The 23,633-nt window shown below is 39.2% G+C and overlaps 3 protein-coding genes across 4 annotated transcripts; 2 read left to right on the forward strand and 1 right to left on the reverse strand.

Annotated features, from left to right (window-relative positions):
* The first annotated feature begins 2,921 nt into the window (after window positions 1–2,921).
* tpma (alpha-tropomyosin) lies at window positions 2,922–7,917 on the forward strand. 2 transcript variants are annotated; one of them, XM_062549578.1, is made up of 10 exons: window positions 2,924–3,150; window positions 3,358–3,483; window positions 5,322–5,455; window positions 5,565–5,682; window positions 6,495–6,565; window positions 6,656–6,731; window positions 6,935–6,997; window positions 7,095–7,164; window positions 7,351–7,429; window positions 7,708–7,917. In XM_062549578.1, the coding sequence occupies exons 1-10, from the start codon at window positions 3,037–3,039 to the stop codon at window positions 7,709–7,711; spliced, it is 855 nt and encodes a 284-aa protein (XP_062405562.1). In that variant the 5' UTR covers window positions 2,924–3,036; the 3' UTR covers window positions 7,712–7,917. The 2 variants fall into 2 exon arrangements, with proteins under 2 accessions (XP_062405563.1, XP_062405562.1); XM_062549579.1 differs by lacking the exon at window positions 7,708–7,917 and having other exon boundaries at window positions 2,922–3,150; window positions 7,351–7,433.
* Window positions 7,918–9,437: 1,520 nt separating this feature from the next.
* On the forward strand, window positions 9,438–13,092 carry tmed3 (transmembrane p24 trafficking protein 3). The gene is made up of 3 exons (XM_062549583.1): window positions 9,438–9,693; window positions 11,060–11,305; window positions 12,084–13,092. The coding sequence occupies exons 1-3, from the start codon at window positions 9,541–9,543 to the stop codon at window positions 12,315–12,317; spliced, it is 633 nt and encodes a 210-aa protein (XP_062405567.1). The 5' UTR covers window positions 9,438–9,540; the 3' UTR covers window positions 12,318–13,092.
* A 215-nt stretch (window positions 13,093–13,307) lies between these two features.
* dnaaf1 (dynein axonemal assembly factor 1) lies at window positions 13,308–22,888 on the reverse strand. The gene is made up of 10 exons (XM_062549562.1): window positions 22,678–22,888; window positions 21,087–21,165; window positions 20,504–20,595; window positions 17,985–18,206; window positions 17,704–17,870; window positions 16,701–16,822; window positions 14,814–14,980; window positions 13,788–13,972; window positions 13,598–13,645; window positions 13,308–13,495 (listed from the first exon to the last, which is right to left on the reverse strand). Exons 1-10 carry the CDS (start codon window positions 22,748–22,750, stop codon window positions 13,451–13,453), a joined length of 1,200 nt encoding a protein of 399 aa, XP_062405546.1. The 5' UTR covers window positions 22,751–22,888; the 3' UTR covers window positions 13,308–13,450.
* Window positions 22,889–23,633: the final 745 nt, after the last annotated feature.

Here is a 23,633-nt window from a genome sequence, read left to right on the forward strand (position 1 = left end):
AAAGAACACATTAAACCTGCACATAGAGGGGGTGACACAGAAAATAAACAAAGGGAATGTTAACGGATCTCCCATGATGGAATGAAGAATTGTGTTTTACTTAAGAGCGACCTGTATTATTGCATGCCCTTGTCTTAGCTTTTTGAATACATTTTTGTATAAATCTCAGCCCCTGAGTCCTTATACTAACAGCAAGTGTTACAATTATTGGCACCCCTGCATGTAATACATTGTGAAGCCTTTTGTGTGCCAATAAAACAACTTGTAATGTTCTCCTATGACATCCCATAAATGTTGACAGGGGATTTGAGACCATTCCTTTTTACAAAATCTTTCCAGATCTTACGTTCTCATTTGTGCATTCTTCTCTTTGACTCACCAAACCGTTCTATGGAATTTAGATCAGGGGATTTAGATGGCAATAACAGACACTTGATTTTGTGTTCAGTAAATCATGTCATGTTAGCTCTTGATCAGCTCTTTCTACTGTCAAAAGGAGAAAATAATTTTAAAAGCACTTTTAGAGTTATTAGTGAAAAACCAAAGGACTTAACACTGAACACAATGAGCCAGTTGGTGCTGTTTTGGCCCTCCTGTAAAGATGTTGAAATATCACTTGTACCCCTCTGGTTCTGAGCTCTATGTATTTAAACAAATATATCACTTTCATCTTATTACCTCCGTCAAGGAGGTTATGTTTTCATCGGTTTTGTTTGTCTGTCTGTTTGTTTGTTTGTTTGTTTGTTTGTCTGTTCGCAAGATAACTCCAAAAGTCATGGATGGACATTTTCAGGGAAGGTCTGAAATAACCAAAGGAAGAAACGATTACATTTTGGGAGTGATCCATATCATGCACCGTCTTGATCCAGGAGGCGGTTATGTTTTCGCTTGCCGGAGGTCTGCGCTCTCTGAGTGCTTTTCTAATTACTCTATAAGCAAATATATCACTTTCATCTTATCATACTGATTTCCTATTGTTCAGCATGGAATAGTTGGCATAGCCAGTGTTGCACTAGCGATATAGGAGCTGAGTGTTGAACTTTGCTGATAATGCAACGCTCACCACACACACACACACACACACACACACACACACACACACACACACACACACACACACACACACACACACACACACACACCAAAAGAATACAAACAAGGCCCCAGAATATTTTAAAGGACATTTCACACTCTGACAATGGGCTGTTTAAACCCCTGAAGTCAGAAAGATGTCTCTGTTTCCACATGGCTAAAACAGAAAGAATGAGGAGGAGCTTCTTTGCTCAAGCCATCCACATCCTGAACACACATAAGACTGTTTAAACTCAATGGACTTGCCATACTGCATTTACACATACTGGACTTTTACAACCACCCCCACCCTCCCCAACTCGTAACTCTATGTGACATAAAAATTCCTGAAGTGAGCCCACATTAAACAGGAGTTAAATGTTAGATGCATTTTATTTACCCTGGACTGATTTCTGAATGTACGTTTAGTATACCTAACATTTAGTATTGTAAGTTGGCTATTCATATTAACTATCTGCAGTACTCCAGCCAGGCTATAAAAGCGCCTCAAAGCAGGGGGTATGTGAAACACGGGTGCAAGTTACTAAAGTGTACATGCAACATGCTTAATGCCCAAGTGCAACTTAAATGTGTGACTTAAAGCGTGTAAAGTAAATGTGCTTTTTAATAACGTCCATGTGGCAGCTATAAATCTCATTTACAAAACTTTCATATCACTCTCTGGGCACAACTAAATAATAATAATAATAATAATAATAAAAGCGTTAAATGCTCTTTGTTAAAGCATCTCAGCAATGTAGATCTACAGTCACCCCACACTTCCAATACATTATAAAGTCTTCCAAAAATGATACATTTCTATTAGCCCTAAGTTCATAATCACAGAAAGTAAGTGAATAACGCCATGGTAAATGAAATGAAAGATTAAAGACTTTTTGGAATTTTCAATTTGCCCATACACAATATTCTGCTCACAGCTGTTCCTCAGATGTCTCAATTTCATGAGCCCATAGTAAGGGAATGAGTGAGGAACCTTTTGGAGGAAATATACAGACGAAGACAGGTGTTTGTAAGGAAGACTAAAAATACCCTGTACAGGAGAAGGGATTTGGGGGATGGGGATGGTTTAAGGGAAAATAAGAAAAAAATGTCTTCCTCCTGTTCCTCTGTCTGGAATAGATTCCCCAAATATCTTCCTATAGATAGTTAATTTGATAGCATGGAAGAGGGAAGATTATATAACTACCAGACTAAGGAGCTATGCTAACCTGCTTCCAGAGATGTTACACCCCCCTGATTGAAATGATCACTTCTGGTACTCAGTCTAATGTTCTAGTTTTAAGGCATAAAACAGCTGAAATGAATGCCCCTCCTGATTTCAACACAAAGGTGGGAAACTATGATGTGAGTTTCCTTCTGCGATTGGAAAAACATCTTCTGTTAAAGAAGCGAAATGTCAAGTAAATTTGACTTTGAAAACACATGTCTCGTTACTTTTAAGCCCACTTCTGTGACCACAGTGGTTTTCTGGGTCTGATAGAATACTTCCATGTGGTGCTACTGGTTAGAGGTCCCCAACCTAAGAAATCTTTATTTGTGACTGAACCAAGGGGTCAGAAATAGGACCCAAGACCCTTTAAGGGGGAGGGGGGACTTAGTCTCTGGCCAAGGAGCTGTCTTGGTGGGGGCTCCAAGACTCCTGTTGCTCATGCTCCATATATAGCCATATCAGTAGTCAAATGTCTTCAAGGAGCGAATCGGAATACAGATCTTTAAAAAAGGCGCAGCTTGTCCAGGCAATCTCTTGGGAGTCATTTCCAAAAAAGTATTGGGTGTCTCTCAGCGTCTGTGGCCCCCTAAAAAAAAAGCGCATATTACAGCTTAGCAGGAGCACCAGCTCGCACTCCAGCGCAGCGTTCAGTCAGGCACAGACGCTTGAGGCTTCACCCTCTCTGTTCTATCTCTTTTCTATCAGTTAGGCACACTAACACACAACCAGCCGCCATGGATGCCATTAAGAAGAAGATGCAGATGCTTAAGCTCGACAAGGAGAATGCCTTGGACAGAGCTGAGCAGGCTGAGGGAGACAAGAAAGCAGCAGAGGACCGCAGCAAGCAGGTCGGCACCTACAGTTGGATGACTGTTGGATTGATATCACAGAAGAGTTTCCTTCTTGTGGAATACTATTGTGACCTGAGTCAATGTTAATGTAGTTTAAGGGATTTGATAGACATTTTCCTCTTCAACTTTTCCAATACTTTGACTTTTTTTTTTTCTGTCTGTGTACATGTCCACTTATGTCTATGGTTTTGTGTGGTGCCTTAGCTGGAGGATGATCTGGTAGCCCTGCAGAAGAAGCTGAAGGGTACAGAGGATGAGCTGGACAAGTACTCTGAGGCTCTGAAGGAAGCACAGGAGAAGCTGGAGCTGGCTGAGAAGACAGCCACAGATGTGAGTGCACTGTTTTGACACTGTACAAACACAGACAAAGACACACACACAGACACACACACACACACACACGCACAGGCTCATAGATTCCTCTGCTCTTGGAACAATAAGGCAATCACTGCACACACACACACACACACACACACACACACACACACACACAAAGTACTTTATACACTGCTTGGCAGTCATCAAGAGTACAGCCCTATTTGAATATATCACTCTCCTACTGCATTGGGCTGTTTTATATTTAATGTTTAAACTCACAGAACAACAAAACAAAAAAAATATCTTCGCCATTATCCTTACTGACCAAATACTGACTTAGTGGCCAACGGAAGGTCAACTCCTGTTGATACAATTAAGGTAATGCTGCCTCTTGCTTTCTGAGCAGTTTTCGTCAACTAGCCATACTATATATAGCACGAAGCTTTAAATGGCCAAGTCAGTGTGAGCTATCGGGTTTACACGATACAAGCTTACAATTTCAGTAGCTCTGATACTCCTCTGACTCACAACAGCTGCGCAAGATGATAACCCAACCCCTTTTCCTCACACCCGCCATGGCAACACCACTCCGACTAAATGACTATACATACTATACATATAATTAAAGTAAATTAAGTTGTATTTAATGTAAAATTACATTTCTTTAAGATCCAAATTTTGTTTTGTTATTAGCAAGTCAACACTTCTCTGTCATATATTGCACAACATGTTTAGACTATCTAGGCCTATTTTGTCAGAGCTAATATTTTAAGACAAACATGTCAACTAATGTGTGCAACAGCTTAACTCTATCAATATCACTCAAATATGAAGTTATATATTTTTATTTTGTATATATATTTTTATATGAACTCAGTAGTAACCTTTCCAAAAAAAAAAAAAGAAAAAAAAAAAAATTGGAAGCTGTTTTTTGGTCAGTAGCCCAGTGTATGAGGCATTTACTTGTAAATACACTACTAACAAAAAGTCAGGAATATTTGGCTTTCGAATAAAATTTCAGGATGAACCTAAAATCCATTATAACCTTTACAGGTGAACTTAATGTGACCTTCTCTAGTCTAGACTTTTGAAAGTACATGTCCAAGAGCTCAATGTTTCAGTACTTTCTGTACGGAAACATTCAAATATTAAATTTCACCCGAAAGCATTTCTTAGGTTTTGTGAGTAGTGTAGGCTATGTGCATAACATTTTCTTGAAGCACATTTGCACATGACAAAACATGAGAAAACTCTAAAAATACAAATACTGTATGAGGCCAGATAGGTGGTAACATTTTTGAAAAAAAAAAAAAAACAGATTCTTTGATATAGGCTATATTAGAATTATTAGTTAACCTCAGTACATTATCCAAGGAAGCCAGGCACACAAGGTAATCATTAAAATATAATGTACAGTTAATCAGCATAACCATTTGTAAGGGCAATTTTTTGCTCTGGGTTCAACACGATTCAACAAACAATTCTGGAGTAGTCCTAGACAGATTTGTCTACTTCAGTTTCTGTTATACAAAGTTAATTTATGGTAAGTCAGTGTCTGACCTCCCATGAACTCACAGAATGTGAATAGGTGCTTAAGCAGATACAAAAATATATAAGCCAATAATCTATTGTTAAAGGGAATAGATGTATATGCCTCCCCTACAATGTTTTAGTCATTTCCAGACGATAGTACACAATTCAGTAAAACACTTGTACAGTTTGTTTCACCACCCCTTTCATTATTGTTGTTATCATTGTCATTGTTAGCACCCTCTTGACAGTTTGACACCATAATCAGCTCTTTGTGTGTGAGGACATGGAGCTCTTGCTTACCATATGACTCTCTGCAGGCTGAGGGTGAGGTGGCCTCTCTGAACAGGCGTATCCAGCTGGTTGAGGAGGAGTTGGATCGTGCTCAGGAGCGTCTGGCCACTGCACTGCAGAAGCTGGAGGAGGCTGAGAAGGCAGCTGATGAGAGCGAGAGGTCTGACAGGACACTTAGCACAGAAAAACTGAAACTTATAAAATATATATTGTCCTGTATAAAAGAAATACTAGAATGAAAACAAACAAAATCTCTCTCACTCTCACAGAGGAATGAAGGTTATTGAGAACAGGGCCGCAAAGGATGAGGAGAAGATGGAACTGCAGGAGATCCAGCTGAAGGAAGCCAAGCACATTGCTGAGGAGGCTGACCGCAAGTATGAAGAGGTGAGTTTTCAGGCACACACACAACTCTATACAAAATTGGGCATAGGTCATAGGTCTAGTTTCAAATGTTGAAGTGCAATACGAAGACTTTTGATCAGAAGTATCAACCTACAGTCAGTTTTCAGGCACACACACAACTGCATACAACATACACATAGCGTCTCCTTAGAAGAATAAGGTTCTATCTGACATTTTTGTCAAAATTGAGTTATTGACATATTCTGTGACACATTGAATTGAGGTGTTTCTTGTAGTTGTAAGCGTGTTTGAACTTTATGTCTGAAGAGGTTTTCGCTTATCAGTAACACTCTATGGAATTCTAAGACTTTGAAGCGATATCTCAGAACTACTAAGAATATAGATAGAACTTTATCATTCTAAGGGCACAATAGGTCACAGGTCTAGTTTCCCATTTTGAAGTGCAATACTAAATTTTTTTTACCATAAGTATCAACCTACATTTCTGTCAGTGGCATTCACAAAGGACTACTTTATACACTTCACAGAATACCTTCTTTCACTTTATTCTTTAAGTAGAAGCCCTCTCTGTAAATGGAGTACTGCCGTGGTGCCTTTGGAATAAACATTAATTTTGCCCATGGAGGTATCATATAGAGAGTGTAGCAGAGGGCATATGAATTTGAAATGTTTACCTGCCAGGATTTGCTATCCCAATGTCCAGAAATACATACACACAAAATATATACTCACATATTTTGTTTCTAGTTTAGTCTAGTTTCTAGTAGATGAAATAAGATGATTTTACTCAATCATGTAAAAGTGCTAAGCAAGGATGTATGCGGTATCTTCAGGTGGCCCGTAAGCTGGTGATTGTTGAGGCTGAGCTGGAGCGCACAGAGGAGCGTGCTGAGTTGTCTGAGGGGTAAGTGCTTTGCACAAAAGTAAATATTCTGTTTGATGTTTGTTTATGTCAAATGATACAACAACCATTCCTTGAATTCGTTTTCTGTAGTAAGTGCTCTGAACTTGAAGAGGAACTGAAAACTGTGACCAACAACATGAAGTCTCTTGAGGCCCAGGCTGAGAAGGTTTGTATTGTTTGTATTGTGTGTGTATGTGTGTGTGTAATTGTGTGTGTGTGTGTGTGTGTGTGTGTGTGTGTGTGTGTGTGTGTGCGCGTGTCTGTCTGTCTGTCCACTGGAGGTGACTTTGAATTGGTATAAGTGTGTGTATGTTTTGTGTATGTCTTGTGTATGTTAGCACTGACTGTAGTACCTCTTTTTCACAACAGTACTCTGCCAAAGAGGACAAGTATGAGGAGGAGATCAAGGTCCTGACCGACAGACTGAAGGAGGTTAGTTCCCTTTTGTTTTGCAGTCCTCATAACACAGGAAAGCTTTTAGTCTTTTTGGACTCTATGAATGTGTTCTGAAATCATTCTTTGTGCTCAGGCTGAGACCCGTGCTGAGTTTGCTGAGAGGACAGTGGCAAAACTGGAGAAGACCATTGATGATCTTGAGGGTGAGTTTTTACGTTTTGACGCCCTGTCTGCTTTGTCACTATGCTTTACAGCATACAATGATCATGGCGGGGGAGTACAGTACACCTAGGATCTGAGTCCTCCATGTACACTTATCGTGGAAAGACACCAAGGTATTATTTTTGTGACATGAAATTCATCTCTCTTAATGTTTATTATGTCTGTAGATGAGTTGTATGCCCAGAAGCTCAAGTACAAGGCCATCAGCGAGGAGCTGGACCATGCCCTCAACGACATGACATCCATGTAAATATTGCATTCCCAACATTCCTGACTAACCCTGTTCCTTCCTATTTCACAGCCGAAAATGCTTTCTTACCCAACTAACTGTATAGTAGATCATGTAACATTTTATGCATGGACCAATTTATAGTTACAGTTAGTAATATGAGTTTTTTTTACTGATCTTGTCACCATTTCCTCATTTCTAATGTCTGCATGTCATGTTCATCAGAACTACTGCATGTCCATTGTCTTCTCCATCATCACATTCTGTTTCCTGTCTATCTCTCTCTGACCCACAGATAATTTGCTTACGTTTCCTCACCGATGTGCTCTGGCTGAGGGGCTTCTCCATTTTCCTCACCCTCTCTCTCTCTTTTTCTCTATGTTCTTATATTTTCTCTATCACTTCATCCTTCCTGTGTGGGGCAAGGCGTCACAGCACTTACATTATGTACGGTGCCTAAAGCTTTGAATCATTTTGCTTTCTGTAAAATAAACTTTCATCCATCTGTTGCTCCATTTCTCTCTTCTTTTTGTTTGTTTCATATGATTTCTATTTATGTCCTTAATTTATTTTTGAGTAGCTTCAATAAAATCAAAGCTCAACTTCTATGAATGTTTTTTTTATTGCCTCGTACAAAAATGATACATTCATCAATTTCATAAAAAATAAAAGTTATTCCCTTATTTTCTTTTTGTTTTTCATCAACTTGACCCCTGGTGAATTGAATACAAAGCCAATGATGTGATACAAAAGAATGATAGTGGTACTATGTTAGAAGTGTAGTGTACACTTTCTTTCAAAATGAAGTACTACTTTAAACACAGATTTCTTGGAGGGACTGAAGGGTATTTCACAGAAAGAGAATTAAATCCAAGATAAGTGATAAAGCGAGGCTTGACCTAGTAAACAAAAACAGCGGGTGTAGGGTTGGTGGACCAACTGAAAACACGTTTATGTATACATCAATGTGTGAGTGGTTTCTGATGGCACGCGACATCTTTAAGAAAAGAGCACCGTCATTCTTGTCATTTCCTTATATGACAAAAAGACATCTGTACATAATCCTGTTCATTACAGTAGGTGTCCAGTATGGCCCAGGGCCATATAAAGCTGGTACAAATATGGAGCATAGAGTTAGTTCAGGCAGGCCACAGGGTCATGCCCAGCAACTTGGTTAACTGCTCAGCTGACTAGCCAGCTAATTGATCAGCTGATCACTCGCTCTGATATTAGTGGACATCATTCAGGGCGCCATTTTTGAGCTGCCGTAGCCTGCTTACTCTTAATTGTCACTTTCTCTGCAAGACTTTTTGCAACCCACCCCCACCTCATCTGACTAATATCTAGTTGTTGTCACTGATGTCTAGTCTGTTCTGTCCCCTGTGGGGAGTTTATCTTGCTGCTTCCTCTGCTAGGCTTTCCATGTTTGCACGTGGAAGGGCAGGGTGCTCCCAGAACAGAGCCATACCGCCAAATGAAACATTATGCATTGCAAATAGTAACAAAGTGGTCCTGATTGAACTGGCTAGTATATTCATAGGCTATGTGCTGGAGTTTCAGCTGCTCCAGAAACTGGAGTTTTCCCATATCCACTTTGGTTTTGTGTTTAAGTTTTCAGCAATAATCATGTGATTATCAATTACCAAAACCTCAGATTTCAGGTAAATGAAAGGCCAAGTTGCATGGGAAATAATATGCATTTGAAGCCACAGCGTTTCTGTTGCAAACACAATGAACCAAAGCGTGCCCAGAGGATGTGATAGACAAGACACAAGTCAATCTTCATTCATTCTGCACATCAGGATTCAGGCCATGATTGTTGTATTGCATTTTCATGTTCATAAAGTGTGTAGGCCTAGGTAGCCTAATATACCAAGTTCAACACACTTTCAGGCAACAAACAACCATTTTTCTCCAAGTGCAGCACATATACAGTAAGATGTCGAGATGTTTCGCAAAACGGTGCGAAACGTTTTGAGACTGAACATGTCCTCGTCAGGTCCCCTTTAACGCCCTCTGGCAACGTATGGGTAAATGCCACGTCAGGCACACTGATAGTGCTCAAAGTTTGGCGTATGTTTACAAAATAATAGCTGCATTTGTAAAGACCGTTGTCATCGCATAAACCATGAACAGCAGGCATTGTCGGGAGTTGCTGGTGCTGACGTTGTTGATCGCTTTCGCTGTCTGCACGGAATTGACTTTTGAATTACCTGATAACGAGAAGCAGTGTTTTTACGAAGATCTCGAGAGCGGAGTGAAATTTGACATAGATTTTCAAGTAAGTCTAAGCCTATCCTATCCTATCCTATGCAGTTGTAATTTAGAGTGTTGGTAATGCGATGCAAACGTCAGGTAAGCCTAGGTGGTAACAAAGTTACGCCTGTTATTCTTCCGAACGTTACACTTCAACTACTGGAACAACATGAGTTTGCCTCGAACAGACCATCAACATGAGCTTGCTTTGAACAGACCATGCAACTCATTGTAGTAGGCTATAATAAATAACGATGGTATGTTGAATTATAACCACGTTGAATGTTAAAAAAATAATAATGCTGAATGTTCATGGTGCCCGGCTCTCATTTTGTTTCAGGCGTTTTCAGCTCGGCTAGGTGTAGGCTAGGCTACAGTGTGTCTACTAGCCATCGTCATCAGGGAGTTTGACAAAATAGGGAAGTTCACATCGATTCCTCCAAGCCAATTGGGGCACTCTCTCGAAACTGAAACGCATGTTGTGTGAACATGAGCACTCAAGTCAAGTTTAGTCCAGAGCGGTAGGCTCTGGTTTAGTCAACTCAACAATGAGGAACATTATGGATGAAGCTGTAGCATAGTTTGTTTAGGCTATTCTACTTAAAAGTGATGCGTAAGTGAGCATGACATCTTATTTCTAATGTCTGCCTCTCGTTCTGCGAACAGGGTACGTTCGGGAGAGCCAGTTCACTAGTAGCCTACCTATTAACTCCATTGTACCTGCAATATGTTGCAATTCCGCTAGGGACAATCGGGAGTAAGTACACAAACAGTGGGGGTCTCTGGAGTTCAATGAATGAGTAGGCCTATTTGGCCTTTCACACTACCATTCTGCTAATAAATGACGTTGTTGACATGTTTGAAAGTCCCCCCCCCCAATACAATATTCCAAAATTATCATTAGCCTATCAAAAAATTATATCCAGAGAAAAGAGAAGGGGTACAGCTCCATAGACCTCTATTCATTCTGCAAACTTGTCCACTCATGTGGAACCAGAAGAGGAACTGCAAACAGTTCAGACAACGGAAGTTTCCTAAGAGTGGAGGTTCTAGATATTCTCTGACTGCAACAGTCCTGTCCACTGTCGATTCCGGAAGTAAGAAGGCGTATGTGTGTGCTTGGGTAATTCCATGTGTTCCATGTTCTATGTAGTGAGTCTTTGTAAAATGGTCTTGTTTTGTAGCTTGTATGACCTCTTTTATGTACTGTATGTGTCGCTGATGCTCTCTGTTCAAAGCAATTGTTTGTCTTGCAAGAGACAATAAAGACTTACTTACAATTTTGTTTGCCTTTGGGTTTGTGATTTTAAGTGTAAACTTTTCCCAGCATAATAATCTCTAATGTTTGTTACACTGAGTAATCCCTGCCCCTTATTGTTCTTCTTAAACAGGTGATTGCTGGGGGAAACTATGATGTGGATTGTTTTGTGACCGATCCCATGAACAATGTCCTATACCAGGAAAGAAAGAAACAGTATGATAGTTTCTCACACACCACCACCTCAAAAGGTGTCTACAAAGTGTGCTTCAGCAATGAGTTCTCCACCTTCTCTCATAAAATTGTTTACCTGGACTTCCGGGCGGGAGAGGAACGTCCTTTATTACCTGATATGAACAGGGCAACAGCTCTCACTCAGGTAAGTGTCAAACCTATCAGGTGAGATTTAATTCTTATTTTTAGAGGTAGGGTGATTCTGTGTCACATCAGGACAATTTAGGACCTCGTCACAGATTTTAACAAAACTTGGCATGCTGATTTAGTCATGAGAAACCCACAGAAATGAATTTGCATGTTTCTTGCATCAATATTAAGGGAGATTCAGACTAAGAAAATGTGAATTATTTGAGGCAGGCACTATACCTTTGAATTATTGTATCTCCTTTACTGTAAGTCACACGTGTTGTCAAGTTAAAACTGAAGATGCAATCGGTAAGCTCCAATACTCAAAGTGGGTGATTATGGGCTTTGACAATTTAACTCACAATGTAGCCTCACGGATAAGGTAATGTCGGGAAATATGCATGACACTGTAATGGGGAAACATGAAGCCGTATCAGATTATTAAGCATCAAATTAGACTCTGTAATATCAATTTGTAACACTCTGTGTTGCCTACATGTATTTAGAGCTATGCCTAATGCCAACATCGAGCAATATGCTATTTCACCTTGTAGTGGCGCTCGACTTTAATACAGCCCTCCGGAGCGTGTAGCTGGAAAGGTGCTTTAAGCCATGGCAGAATGCGTGTAAGAGAAGTATAAGAAATGCCCAGATTTTGGGTTTGCACCACCCAAAATGTGTAAATCACTGGTCCAGCCTAACCAAAGTCAACGTTATGTTGATGCCCGTCACTAATGTGTGTGTGTGTGTGTGTGTGTGTGTGTGTGTGCGTGCGTGCGTGCGTGTATTTTCAGATGGAATCTGCAAGTATGTCTATCCATGAGATCCTGAAAGTGGTTACAGACTCCCAAACATGGTACCGTCTCCGTGAGGCTCAAGACCGGATTAGAGCTGAGGATCTTCATGAACGCGTCTTCTATTGGTCCATTGGGGAGACATTTTTTTTGTTTGCGGTCAGCATCGGTCAGGTGCTGATGCTCAGAAGCTTTTTCGCAGAGAAAAGGGTCAATGTGAACACCAGCACATAACTATAATATCACCACAGATAAACATTCAACCACCTGATGTTAATTCACATTTGCGTAAACATTTAGCCAAATATTGCAAGATAAAAGATTTAATTGAAGATGGCAAGATTAAAGATTTTTTTCCTAAATCCGCAGCCTGTGTATTCTCTTGTATCGCGGTATTATGGATGATCTGGATTGTGATCTATGCAGTGGCTAAAATAAGTAATATTTTATTATATTATATAATAAAATAAATAAAATATTAGAGATGCACCGATACGATAACCGATATTACTGTTGGAGAAAAAAATGTCAAAAATGAATAGGGGACAATATTTAATAGGCATAATTTAATTGCAGTAATTGTATACCACCAATGACGGACATAACTCATAATAGTCCTCAGTGGTACAGCAGTCAACAACAGGGCCTACTGTATGTGTGGCTCCTTTAAGTGAACGTGACGTCATTGAGGTGCGAGTAAAGGGACACTCCATGAATTGTATGAGTAAACACTCAACGCAGATAAATTACAAGAAGTTGTGAAAAAGCTAGAGACCAAATGCCCCCTTCTAAGAGACCATAATCACAAGCAGACTGACTGTCAAGTGCCCTCACACTTTCCCTATTGGCTCAGTTTGATTACTTTTCAGATCCAGCTGTGCATCAAGCACGTTTTATTTTATTATTATTATTTTGAACTTTTCAAGGGATGCACAACCTACAGTTACATGATTGTTTTTGCAAAATGTTGTACTCCAGATGTTGATATTAAAAGTAATTTTTCCTCAGACTTTCTAATGTGAACCTTTACTTTTTCGCCATGAATAAAGTGACATAAAATCATGATTCCATATCAATTCATATTAATTTATTATTTTGCTAGTTTCACTTCATTATGCTGCAAGCATTTGTGTTCAAACCCCTTTAATATACACCTTGACAAAAATTACCATGAATTACCAATGCGGTTCACATGTGTCCCATGTGACCACGTGACATGGAGGATGTGTTAACAGTGGAGCATTTTTTAATAGTAATTTTTCCATAAATTGGAGGTATTCCTTGCCTCTTTCTAAAAGCTGGTTGGTTGGTGGCATTTTTCAAAAGGTATTCAGACAGCGAAGGAATGTCTGAGGTTAACCCCATAGTTAGTCATCACTTTTGAGGACCTCTATGAGTGTACGGGAATCATCCTATTTAAAAATGAGAGGGGGTAAAGAGAAAAAAAGAGAAAACAATGTATAGAGCAGATTTCAAAACTGGGATCGTAGTGTTTGTGTGAGTTTGTAGCTTACCTTCATTAGCTCTTTATGCTCAGGAATGTCATCCAGATCAGGCAGATCCTGTGGGACATAAGTCAAGGTCAGCGTTTGGAGTAATATTAACATTGATTATGTGTATGCTGACAGAATGTCAACATGTTCATGTTATGTATTTGTTTTCTTTGTCTTAGTGTGCATGCATATGCCTGTCAGTATAGCTCACATTGATCCAGAGTGTGCACTTATTTGAAGGGATGGGGGAATCAATGTCACTGTCACCCTTAACGGCTTCCGAGCTGGGACATGCACGATGAATATCACCGCTCCCAGATTCTGACAGGTCATTTCCCGATGCAGGTTCCTCACTGCGGTCCTTTTCAAGTATCGACAGGTCAGCTACATCAGGCTCTGATGACAAGAGGTGGGTCTGAATATTCTTAGTTGTTGAGCAACTTAATGATTGTTTCACTGCTACTTGGGACATACCAGAGGAGTCCCACAAGAGAGTGGGATACAGTTTGTCTGAGTAAAGCATGAATATAAAGTATATAGATGCATTAGCAGTCTAATTGGTTTGTTTACATCTTCAACTACCAATACAATATTCCTTCTCTAAAACCTAGGAGACCCCAAACAAGACCACAGTTTACGAGACTTATATATTATCACATTCTGTTTTTATATGCATTTTACACAACGTCCCAACTTTTTCTGTTTTGGGGTTGTATTTACCAAGTAAATATATGGGAAATTATATATTACTGAGTAACATGAAAGGAAATACAAAGACACTACATGTAATAATACTTAATGTAGTAATACTCAGGAACACCCTCAACTGTAACTAATAAATCACACAGCATTATTGGGTATTTAGTACAGGTAATATGAAGATAAATACTTCAGAACTACAGCACAGCACAGCGCAAAAACCTCTACTCTTACTTATCAACTCAACTAAGAACCGTGTAGATGTGAGCAGTTTAGGCTGGTAATGACATAAGCTAGAACTGTGTACTTTCCAGGAAAGTAATAAACACCTTTATTACCTATCAAGTCCAGTTACAGTTATGGTTTAACAGTCCAGGTTTAATCATGTTTTATGTATTAATCATATTAATCATGAAATTAAGATAGAACTTTCCAATGCAAGACAAGAAATGCAACAAGAACACAATGTTACAACAACATCAAGGATGATGAACACTTATAGACAATGAGCATATGTTATTATAGTTTGACTGTGTACCTCTTTCTTGCAATTCTTCGGCATCGTACTTCTTTACTGCTTTGTCTCTGATGGCAGTCATTGCATCCAGGCTGTCCTGAATTTTCTTGCGTTCCCTCGTTTCCCACAATTCCCTCTCCCTTTTCTCTCCTTCTATCCCCCCTGCAGCCCAAGCCTCTGCACAAGCCCTAAAACACAGAGTCCACAAGAGGGATGTTACAAAATGGGTTAACAAAAAGCTAACAGTATCTGCTGTGTTAATAAAAGCCAAATACAAAACGGCATTAGACATTGCACTTTTGTGGGGATAATGGCATCATTGGCAATCGTGAGCAAGAGGGAGGCAAGAGGGAGGTATTTATGGCCAGTTCACTGAGTTTGGTGATCAGTTTGGCGGGGATGATGATGTTGAATGCTGAACTAAAGTCTAAGAACAGCATTCTCACATAAGTGTTGCTATTGTCAAAGTTGAATTAGATGGGGGCCAGTGAGAGTGGAAAGCAGATTTTGAGTTATTCAGGCTTGTTGCAGTGGAATGTTTTGGCATCGGCACAATGGAGGTGGTTTTAAAGCATGCAGGGACAGCTGCCTGGGCTAGTGACAGATTAAATATGGCAGTCCAAACCTCAGACAGCTGCACAACACAGACCCTAAGTATGCATTCGGTTGTCCGTGTTGCTTTCTTTGTTTTTTATGTCAAGTCAATAGCGAAAGTAATTAACCTGTGTAGAACTGTTTTGTGGTTGACTATGAGTGCGTTTACATGGACATTAATATTCCGATCATGGACCTTATTCTGAATATTGTCTTAACCGGGTTAATATCGGAATATTAATGTCCATGTAAACACACTTTATGAGACCACGTTGAAGTTTGTTTCACTTTGCCTATGAGTTCAAGTAATAGGCCAGTGCAGATGCATGCAGGCTATACTCTGTTAACAGTCACAAAAAGGGTTTAGTAAAGCAAGGTTTAGTGGAATCCCTGTGTTCCATACGATCTTGCATGCACTGCTGACTATCAAAATACAGATGTGCCGTTTGAAGTTGAGCTGAATGACATGTCAGTCTCATTGGTCTAAAGCAGTGGCTCCCAACCTGGGGTCCGGGGACCCAAATTGTTGAATAAATCAATGTCTTGTGTGTGTATGTGGGTAGGAGTTTGGGTAAGGGTCCCTAGCTTGTCTTAGAAACAGGCATGGAGGCCTTCAAGAAAAAGAGGTTGGGAAACACTGGTTTAAAGGATGTTACACCCAAAACACACCCATGACTGATTAAGAAACATAAGAACAACAACAGCAAAAAAAAGCCATGCATTCCAGAAAATTGTATTTCACTAACACTTTGGCAGAACTATACTTATGGATAAGCTGGTTTGTGATTGTACCCAAAGGTTATGGACAGGAAGCAGGGGAGAGGAGAGGTGTGCAGGTCTCCAGCCTGAGCTGCCGGGCGAAATCCAAATTCGCCCGCAGGTCAGGCAGGGTTCACCCAGCCTAACATTAGTCTCCAGAATGTACATCAATAGTGCTGTGCCACAACAATAGAGCAGTAAATCACTGGAGGCCAATGGAGAAACATGTGTCTTCAACTGGATATCAGCCAGATGTCACAACGTTGAAGTATACCACCTAATAGAACTCGACGGATAATGCAGTATCTACTGTAGGTTTCTAAGCAGGTATGCTTTTCAAATGTTCACCTATCTCCTAGCAATTAACTGGACCAAAGGAAACAGGAAGTGACAAGAAGCAATTATAGAACATGAAAACTAGGAAGTGACACAGAAAGTAAATACACAAGACTGTAAGAAATTAAGAGTCCCTTAATGATAAATCTAAAGACACATAAACTCAAACATGGACACCATTATTGTTTTGACTATAAACTTGTCATACAACAAAATTACCTGTCTTTGGGAAATACAGGCCTGTCATCCAGATAGGTCAATTGACTAAGTTGCACTATCAGAGTCTTCCTATAGTGTGGGATGTTTTTGATGACTTCATTCCCCATGAGATTAAGAACACGCTGAAAAGAGACACGAACAGGTCATTCAATTATTCATCTGAGATACAGAACTCAAATGCAGAATTTCCCCTTTTGAAAATGCCATTTGCAGTTCAGTTGTTTAGAACTGTAAATCGTGTTGGTAGGAAAACGTGACATTTTTACTTATAAACTCTGTTGGAACCGACAGCTCAGGTTTATTCACCACAGGTTCAGACAAGCCAGAGGTTAAGAGTTTTATCTCAGTATTTGTTAAACTTCCTTTCTGGAATACTCCGGTTAGCTGACCTGTTTCTCTTGTTTGTAAAATTATGAAAAGATTACTACAGTACTACAATTTACATAAAAACTTGATGGAAAGGTGTAGCATGGAGCAAGGGATTCTGGAACAGCTCCTAATTATCTCAACCAACAGATTTAGTTTTACTTTCACCAATGTTACAGCATTTGGTCTACTGTAGGTGGAGGTCTGCACTCTCTAAGCACCTGTCTAGCTGAGGAATTAATTCAGATTTCAAAGACAAGGGCTTTTGATATTCCCAATACATAAAGATAAAACAGTTTAAAAAAAACATTGATTTCATTTCCATTATGTTTAAAATTAAGTTTCCAACTAGATTCCCTCAGATTTCAGGGATGATGAATTCTGATTGGATGAAGGTTTACTGATTAATTCACTCAGAAAATGCAATATCTGTAAGCTTAAATCAAACAAAAGGATCTGCACATTAATCACGTGTAACCTGCGTTGTGTGGAACCACCGCGGTCCAGACTCGAACCCGCGAAACAGCAGCACCTTGGATCTGGAGTCGAGCGCACAGCTAATAGCTGGCATCCGTTACACACGACCAACAGTAAAGGATAACATCAGTCTTTTTAGATACATTGGCTATGTGCTTACCAAATTTGGCATCTGTTCCAATGTGGTTAGTATTTGTGGATCACTCAAACGGTTATGTGAAAGGTCGAGCACACTGATAGATGGACAGAGTGAGAGATGATCTATGTCAGATGTGCTTTCCAGAGTATTGTGGGAAATCTGCAAAGTACTCAGCTCCCGAAGACATGCTGTAAAATACAGAAATATCAAGAGTGATACGTGAATGTCATGAGCGAGTATGTGTGTGTATGTCTGTGTGTGTACGTCTGTGGGTTGTCTGGTTTGAGTAGGTGTGTTCTCACAAAGGTTTTGGATGGTTTTAATGTAATTGTTTGAAACATTCAGGTGATTCAGCTTGCTAAGATCTTGTAGGTTCTCCAATGTGTGAATAAGGTTGTGCTGCAGGAACAGACAGCGTAGCTCCAGTTGGTTCTCCAGGTTCTCGATCTTGTGGATCCCATTCACTTCCAGCCATAAGCATCGCAATCCTGTGTATTCATCTAGATTCTCTATCACAGAGAAGCCTAAAAATGATAGAGGGAGAGATTCATCAACCCTTCTAGGCTTCGCTAAAACATTCTCACAAGCAAATTATATTAACTCACACGTCTAGAACGGATTGAAAAGTCAGTTCATCAATTAATTGGTTGCACCATGGAGCAAGCAGTGTTGGGCTTTTCTTGTATAATATAGTTGAATAATGCAGTATAATCTATAGATTACACTGCATTATTCAACTATACAAACAGCCTCCTGTCTTTTGTGACACATACAGACAGATACTAACTGCGCTCGCACAAACTCGACAGCCAAAAGCAGAAGAGGCGGCAGCAGCAAGTGAGGAAAAAACGCATAAAACAACCCCTGGGGACACAGGTGCTCTCGAGTTTCCCGGGGAGAGAACTAAGGAAGGCGCAAGCCTTCTTGTCATTGGTCACAATGGAACCTCCTCGGACTTGTCCACAGTTATAAGAGACGAAGAAGAGAAGACAGAGAAGAGACTGTTTCTGAGGAAGGTCACTGTTGACTAAAGCTGGTCATTTCTGATAAAAGAAATACATTGAGTCAATTCACATTAAAGTATTTATGAACAATGTTGGTGTAGGTAAGAGCAACGTTGCATTTTTTCTTTTAAAGCAAAAAGCAATGTTAGATAGTTGGCAGTCAAAAGTTAACGTTAGTGTTTGAATAACTTTTATTTGTGCTTCCATCTAATCTTTGAAGCGATATTTATTTCAGAAAACATAAACCTAGGTAACACTACGATTAATGTTGTCTAAAATTTGATTTAAATTTGTTTTAATTGTTTGTTTCTCATGAGATGTTCAAATTCCTCCCTAATCTTCTAGGACGGGGGTGTCAAACTTAGGGCCCTACTTTCGTGACGCAAAACCTGGTGGAAAGCGTATGATCATCACAACGCAAAGTTTATTCCTATCGTAGACTCGAGTTTTTCGCCAGGCGCCTCTCTTTTATCGAGCAACACGCCAACGGTTGTGGCAATTAACAACCTAATGAGGGGACTGGCACATTCTCTGAAAATCGTACACTACCTAAAACACATTGAGCTACTGACCAAGGGAAATCTGGTAAGAGATCAGTGGTGAGTTGTTATATGCTATTTTAAGAGTGCATTATCAGCAATTATACCACTGCTTGGTCAAATTTCCTATTGTGATATTGTTATTACCACTTTGAACGTGCATTACTTTACTATAAACGCACGGTGCGTCGTTGATTATCCCTTACTTATATAGGCCCTCATCCAGAGGAACGCGCACCAGTGCACATCCATGCAAAACATTACAACAGCACAATTACAATGGGAAACACAATTATAATAAAGATAATACGAAATGCATCTCACAAGGAGTAGTTATTCTTGAATTTCCCCTTGGGGATCAATAAAGTATCTATCTACCTATCTATCTATTCACCATCATTTGCAAATTGGTAATGATGGATAAAAGTGATAAGGCGAGAGGCGAGTGGTACATAGGTAGCACAGCTGAAGACACTTTCACGAGATGTAAGCATGCAACTCCTGGTATGATCATGCTGAAAAATTACACAAGAGGGCCAGCATTGGTTCCCTCACCCAAACTGACAAAACTTGAGGTTTTAGCAAAGCTAAACTTGGAGAGACCAGAATTAAAGCACATGAACAGAACTCATCTTTGAGTACATAATGCACCCAACGGTTGTTTTGTGCTATTGAAGCTGTTTTATCCTCACTTGCTGTTGCCTCTTCTGCTCTTGGCCATTGAATTTCTGCATACAGTTATAGTAGTATCTACATACAGTGAAGTAATTTAATTCCCTTGTGAGGATGTTTTGTCATATTTTTGACATGATTTTAACACCATAGTTTTATTTTTCATCACTTGATTTGTCTTTATTAGAAATGTCACTCTTGCATGCAGGGGTAGACTGACTTTTTATACCACTGTTTTCTTTAGAACACTTGGCAAATGGGCATGGCAGCTCAATAATACACACAGCAGTGAAGTAATTCATGTACCCCCATCCCCTGCAGACAAACACACACACACACACACAGATGCAAAGACGCACACACACACACACACACACACACACACACACACACACATACACACACAAATATACTGTATATAGTATGCAACAATGCTTCAAAAGCATGCTCAGATGCAGGTGCAAGTTTATTTGTTTTTTAAACAACGTGGGAGGAAGACTTGGGGGGGAAAAAAACAAAACCTGACAGCATCTGCCTGAAGCCACATTTGTGTGATGCTTAGCATTGTGTTGCACTGGGCCCATAATGCAAAGACAGCAATCTTACCTTTGTAGTGTAAATAAAGTGCATCATTCAGGCTTGGTGTGACGTACAGTTTATTCATTTTACAGTGGCGCAGAAGAAACTCTTTTGTGATCCTGTAAAACAAAAAAAAACAGTATGGTATGTTAACTGAAAAGAATAAATGAAAGAAAGAAGCGAAGGACAGTACTCAGCGAATAAACAAAGGAAAATCTGAAGAGTGCTGTCCTTCGCTTCTTTCTTTCATTTATATTTTACGTGGGATTCAGCACCCAGTTGAAGACTTGGATTTATTAGAAGGCGATGAGCACGTCTCCTCCACTTCACAAATGAAAAAAATAATCATTCCCTATGTGGAGATAACTTTACACAGGCACATAGAGAATATGTCTCCAACCATAAATAAAATTGGAGTTGCATAGAGAATTAAAAAATCTGAAAAATTCAAAATGCTGCAGTCAAAAGCCTCATTCACATATAATATGCAAATGATTTAACCTTTATTGAACTTTTTTGATTATGAAAGTTTCTGAGTCAGTAGGTGTATTTTTTGACAGTTAATTTATGAGATCCTTTGAGCATTCATAACTTTGCATTGACATATTACCTGGTTCCTGATTCTGACACCAATCCAGGACTGGTCGTCCCATTCTGGTCTTTGTTACCATTTGGCTTAATTTCATTCCCTGAAAATGGAAAAAATACCTTTAGTGGAAATGGTATTTTTAAGACCATTTTCAACATTAAAGAAAACACACTGATGTTTCGGGACCCACAGCCTTTTTTTTACTATTTATTTAGTATTTACATTATATAAAAAGAAAGATAAATGTTTTGATTTTAAAATAGTACTTTATACATTTACAGTTCCCTCCATAAGTATTGGAACACTAAAGTTGACTTGACTATAAAGAGGATTATAAATCATCCTTTGGAAATTTATCTTAATGCCATAAATTAAAAAAAGAGGAAATATCCAACCTTTAAGGACATCAATTTTCTTTGTGAATAAATAATGTATCATAAATAAATAAATGATTTCCTTAAAATACAGGGATCATGAGAATTGGAACACCAATGTTAACCCTATGTGTTAAATTTCCCATTAAGGCAGGCAGATTTTTACTTAAAAAAACAAAAAAAAACAAGTTATTTCATGGATCTAGGACATTATGCACCCTGATCAAGTCCCCTTGGCTTTTGGAATTGAAATGGCCCCACATCATCACATACCCTTCACCATATGGGATTTATAGCCTTGGGGGCTTAAAGTGCACCTCTATCAACCAAATAAACTTTTGGTGAAAGGTCCGGCTATGCTGAATATAAAAATGAATGTTAACATGGGACAATTTTGGGTTACACTAACCCAAAGCTACATGGGTGTACATTGAGAATCAATGCGTTACAATACAATGCAAATACTATAGAGAGATTCATTGTGATGTTGTGGAAAAAGGCGAGACTTGTCTCAGCACATATTAAATCATATCTACAGGGTGTAAGATCCTAGAAAATATATAGGTTAGGCTCAGCCTAGGCTGTTTCTTACTGTATTTACCCATAAGGTACAGGCCAAACTTTTGATAGACTATTGCGTACATTTAAGTGTATGATGCCTCATTTACATATTTGTACATGATATTTTAAAAAACTTGCAATACAAAAAAATTGACCGGGTTGTCCACCCAGGTTGTGATAACATGGGACATCCTAGATTTTATTTTTGCATGACAACCTTTTACAGCAGCCCATGTCTGTAAAAGCCCCTTTGCCCCCTAGGTATTAATTGCCTATATATTTATGCTAATTATGCAAATTGCCTAAAGTGCAATTTTAGGCGACCGAGTTGAATTTCATCCACTAGGCCTATAGATTACATTTATGCAATAGAACTTTAGGGTACTCAACATTTCTGGGTTTACTATTGGGCCTATGGGGATTACGACTAGACCAGCACTAGATGGTTTGATTCCAGTTAGCTAGCCTATTTGCTGGTTTCATTCTCATTGAGCTCACTGCAATTCAAATGATGATGTGGGGTTATTTTAATTCCAAAGACCAAAAGGACTTTATCAGGGTGCACAGTGTCCTGGATCCTTTATCCTTATTATCCATTTTCTAGTAAAAACTTTCAAATTATTGGATCAACTTTTCTACGTTCACTTGTAAGATACTGCTGCTAGACGTTAACTTACCTTGTGTTACTGGCAACTCAACATCGTCTGTTATGATCTCTCTAACGTTAACGTCGTTGTCCACTGCCTTCATAGTTGTTTGAAAAGCTTAAAGGCTTGCCTGAAGAAAGAACTATGTTGCACTTTCCGATGTAAAACTATCCTAAAATGAGTTTTGGAGAAAACGTTAACATTAATTCCGTCTCTCGACCCTCTGGTTATGTTGCTGCTGTGTTTGAGTAGTAGTAAATGTTGCCATGGCAGCCGTGTGAGAACTCGCGTTTAGTCTCGCGGGCTTTATTATTTAGAACCAGAGCCCTGTGGGCTCATTCTAGAGATGAACTGCGGCCAGTCCAGTTCTTCTCAAAAGCAAGGTAGGTTTTTTTTTTTTTTTTTTTTTTTTTAAAGTTGATTTGGCTGAATCAAAAACTGATCTTTTGAATCTTTCTTCTGCCATGGGAATCAATGGAAGTAGAAAAAAATGTAGGCCTATATAATGTACAATCTAGGACATTTGGCACACTGATTTAGGACAGTCCCATGATTCATTTCACCAAGTTTCATGTCTAGGCTAGCCTATAGCCTACCTTGACTGTCAAAGTGGATATTAACATTTGTGTTAACACAAGTAACTTTTGTCCTGTATGCCGGATTATCACGAGGTATCGTTGGAATCCTTTGGCCTTTTTATCCCGCCACATTGGATTTTATTGAAAATGAACTAAGGCAGCATAAGTCACACGTTTTCTCCAAATCTTCACCAAATGTGGCAAATATTTTTAGATCAATCCTCACAAAAGTTTTTCATTTTCAAAAGGATTCTCTCGACACAGTGAATTGAAATTGGAGGCAAAGATATCAAAATCACCCTGGATACATGGACTAAACTAAAGAACCCATCACAAGGACATACATAATAAATTTGTGTAATTTAGTCTCTAAGCAACGCTGTAATTAGATAGCTCTGTCTGGCTACT

Source organism: Sardina pilchardus, chromosome 11 (assembly GCF_963854185.1).
Source record: "Sardina pilchardus chromosome 11, fSarPil1.1, whole genome shotgun sequence".
Lineage (NCBI taxonomy): Eukaryota > Metazoa > Chordata > Actinopteri > Clupeiformes > Clupeidae > Sardina > Sardina pilchardus.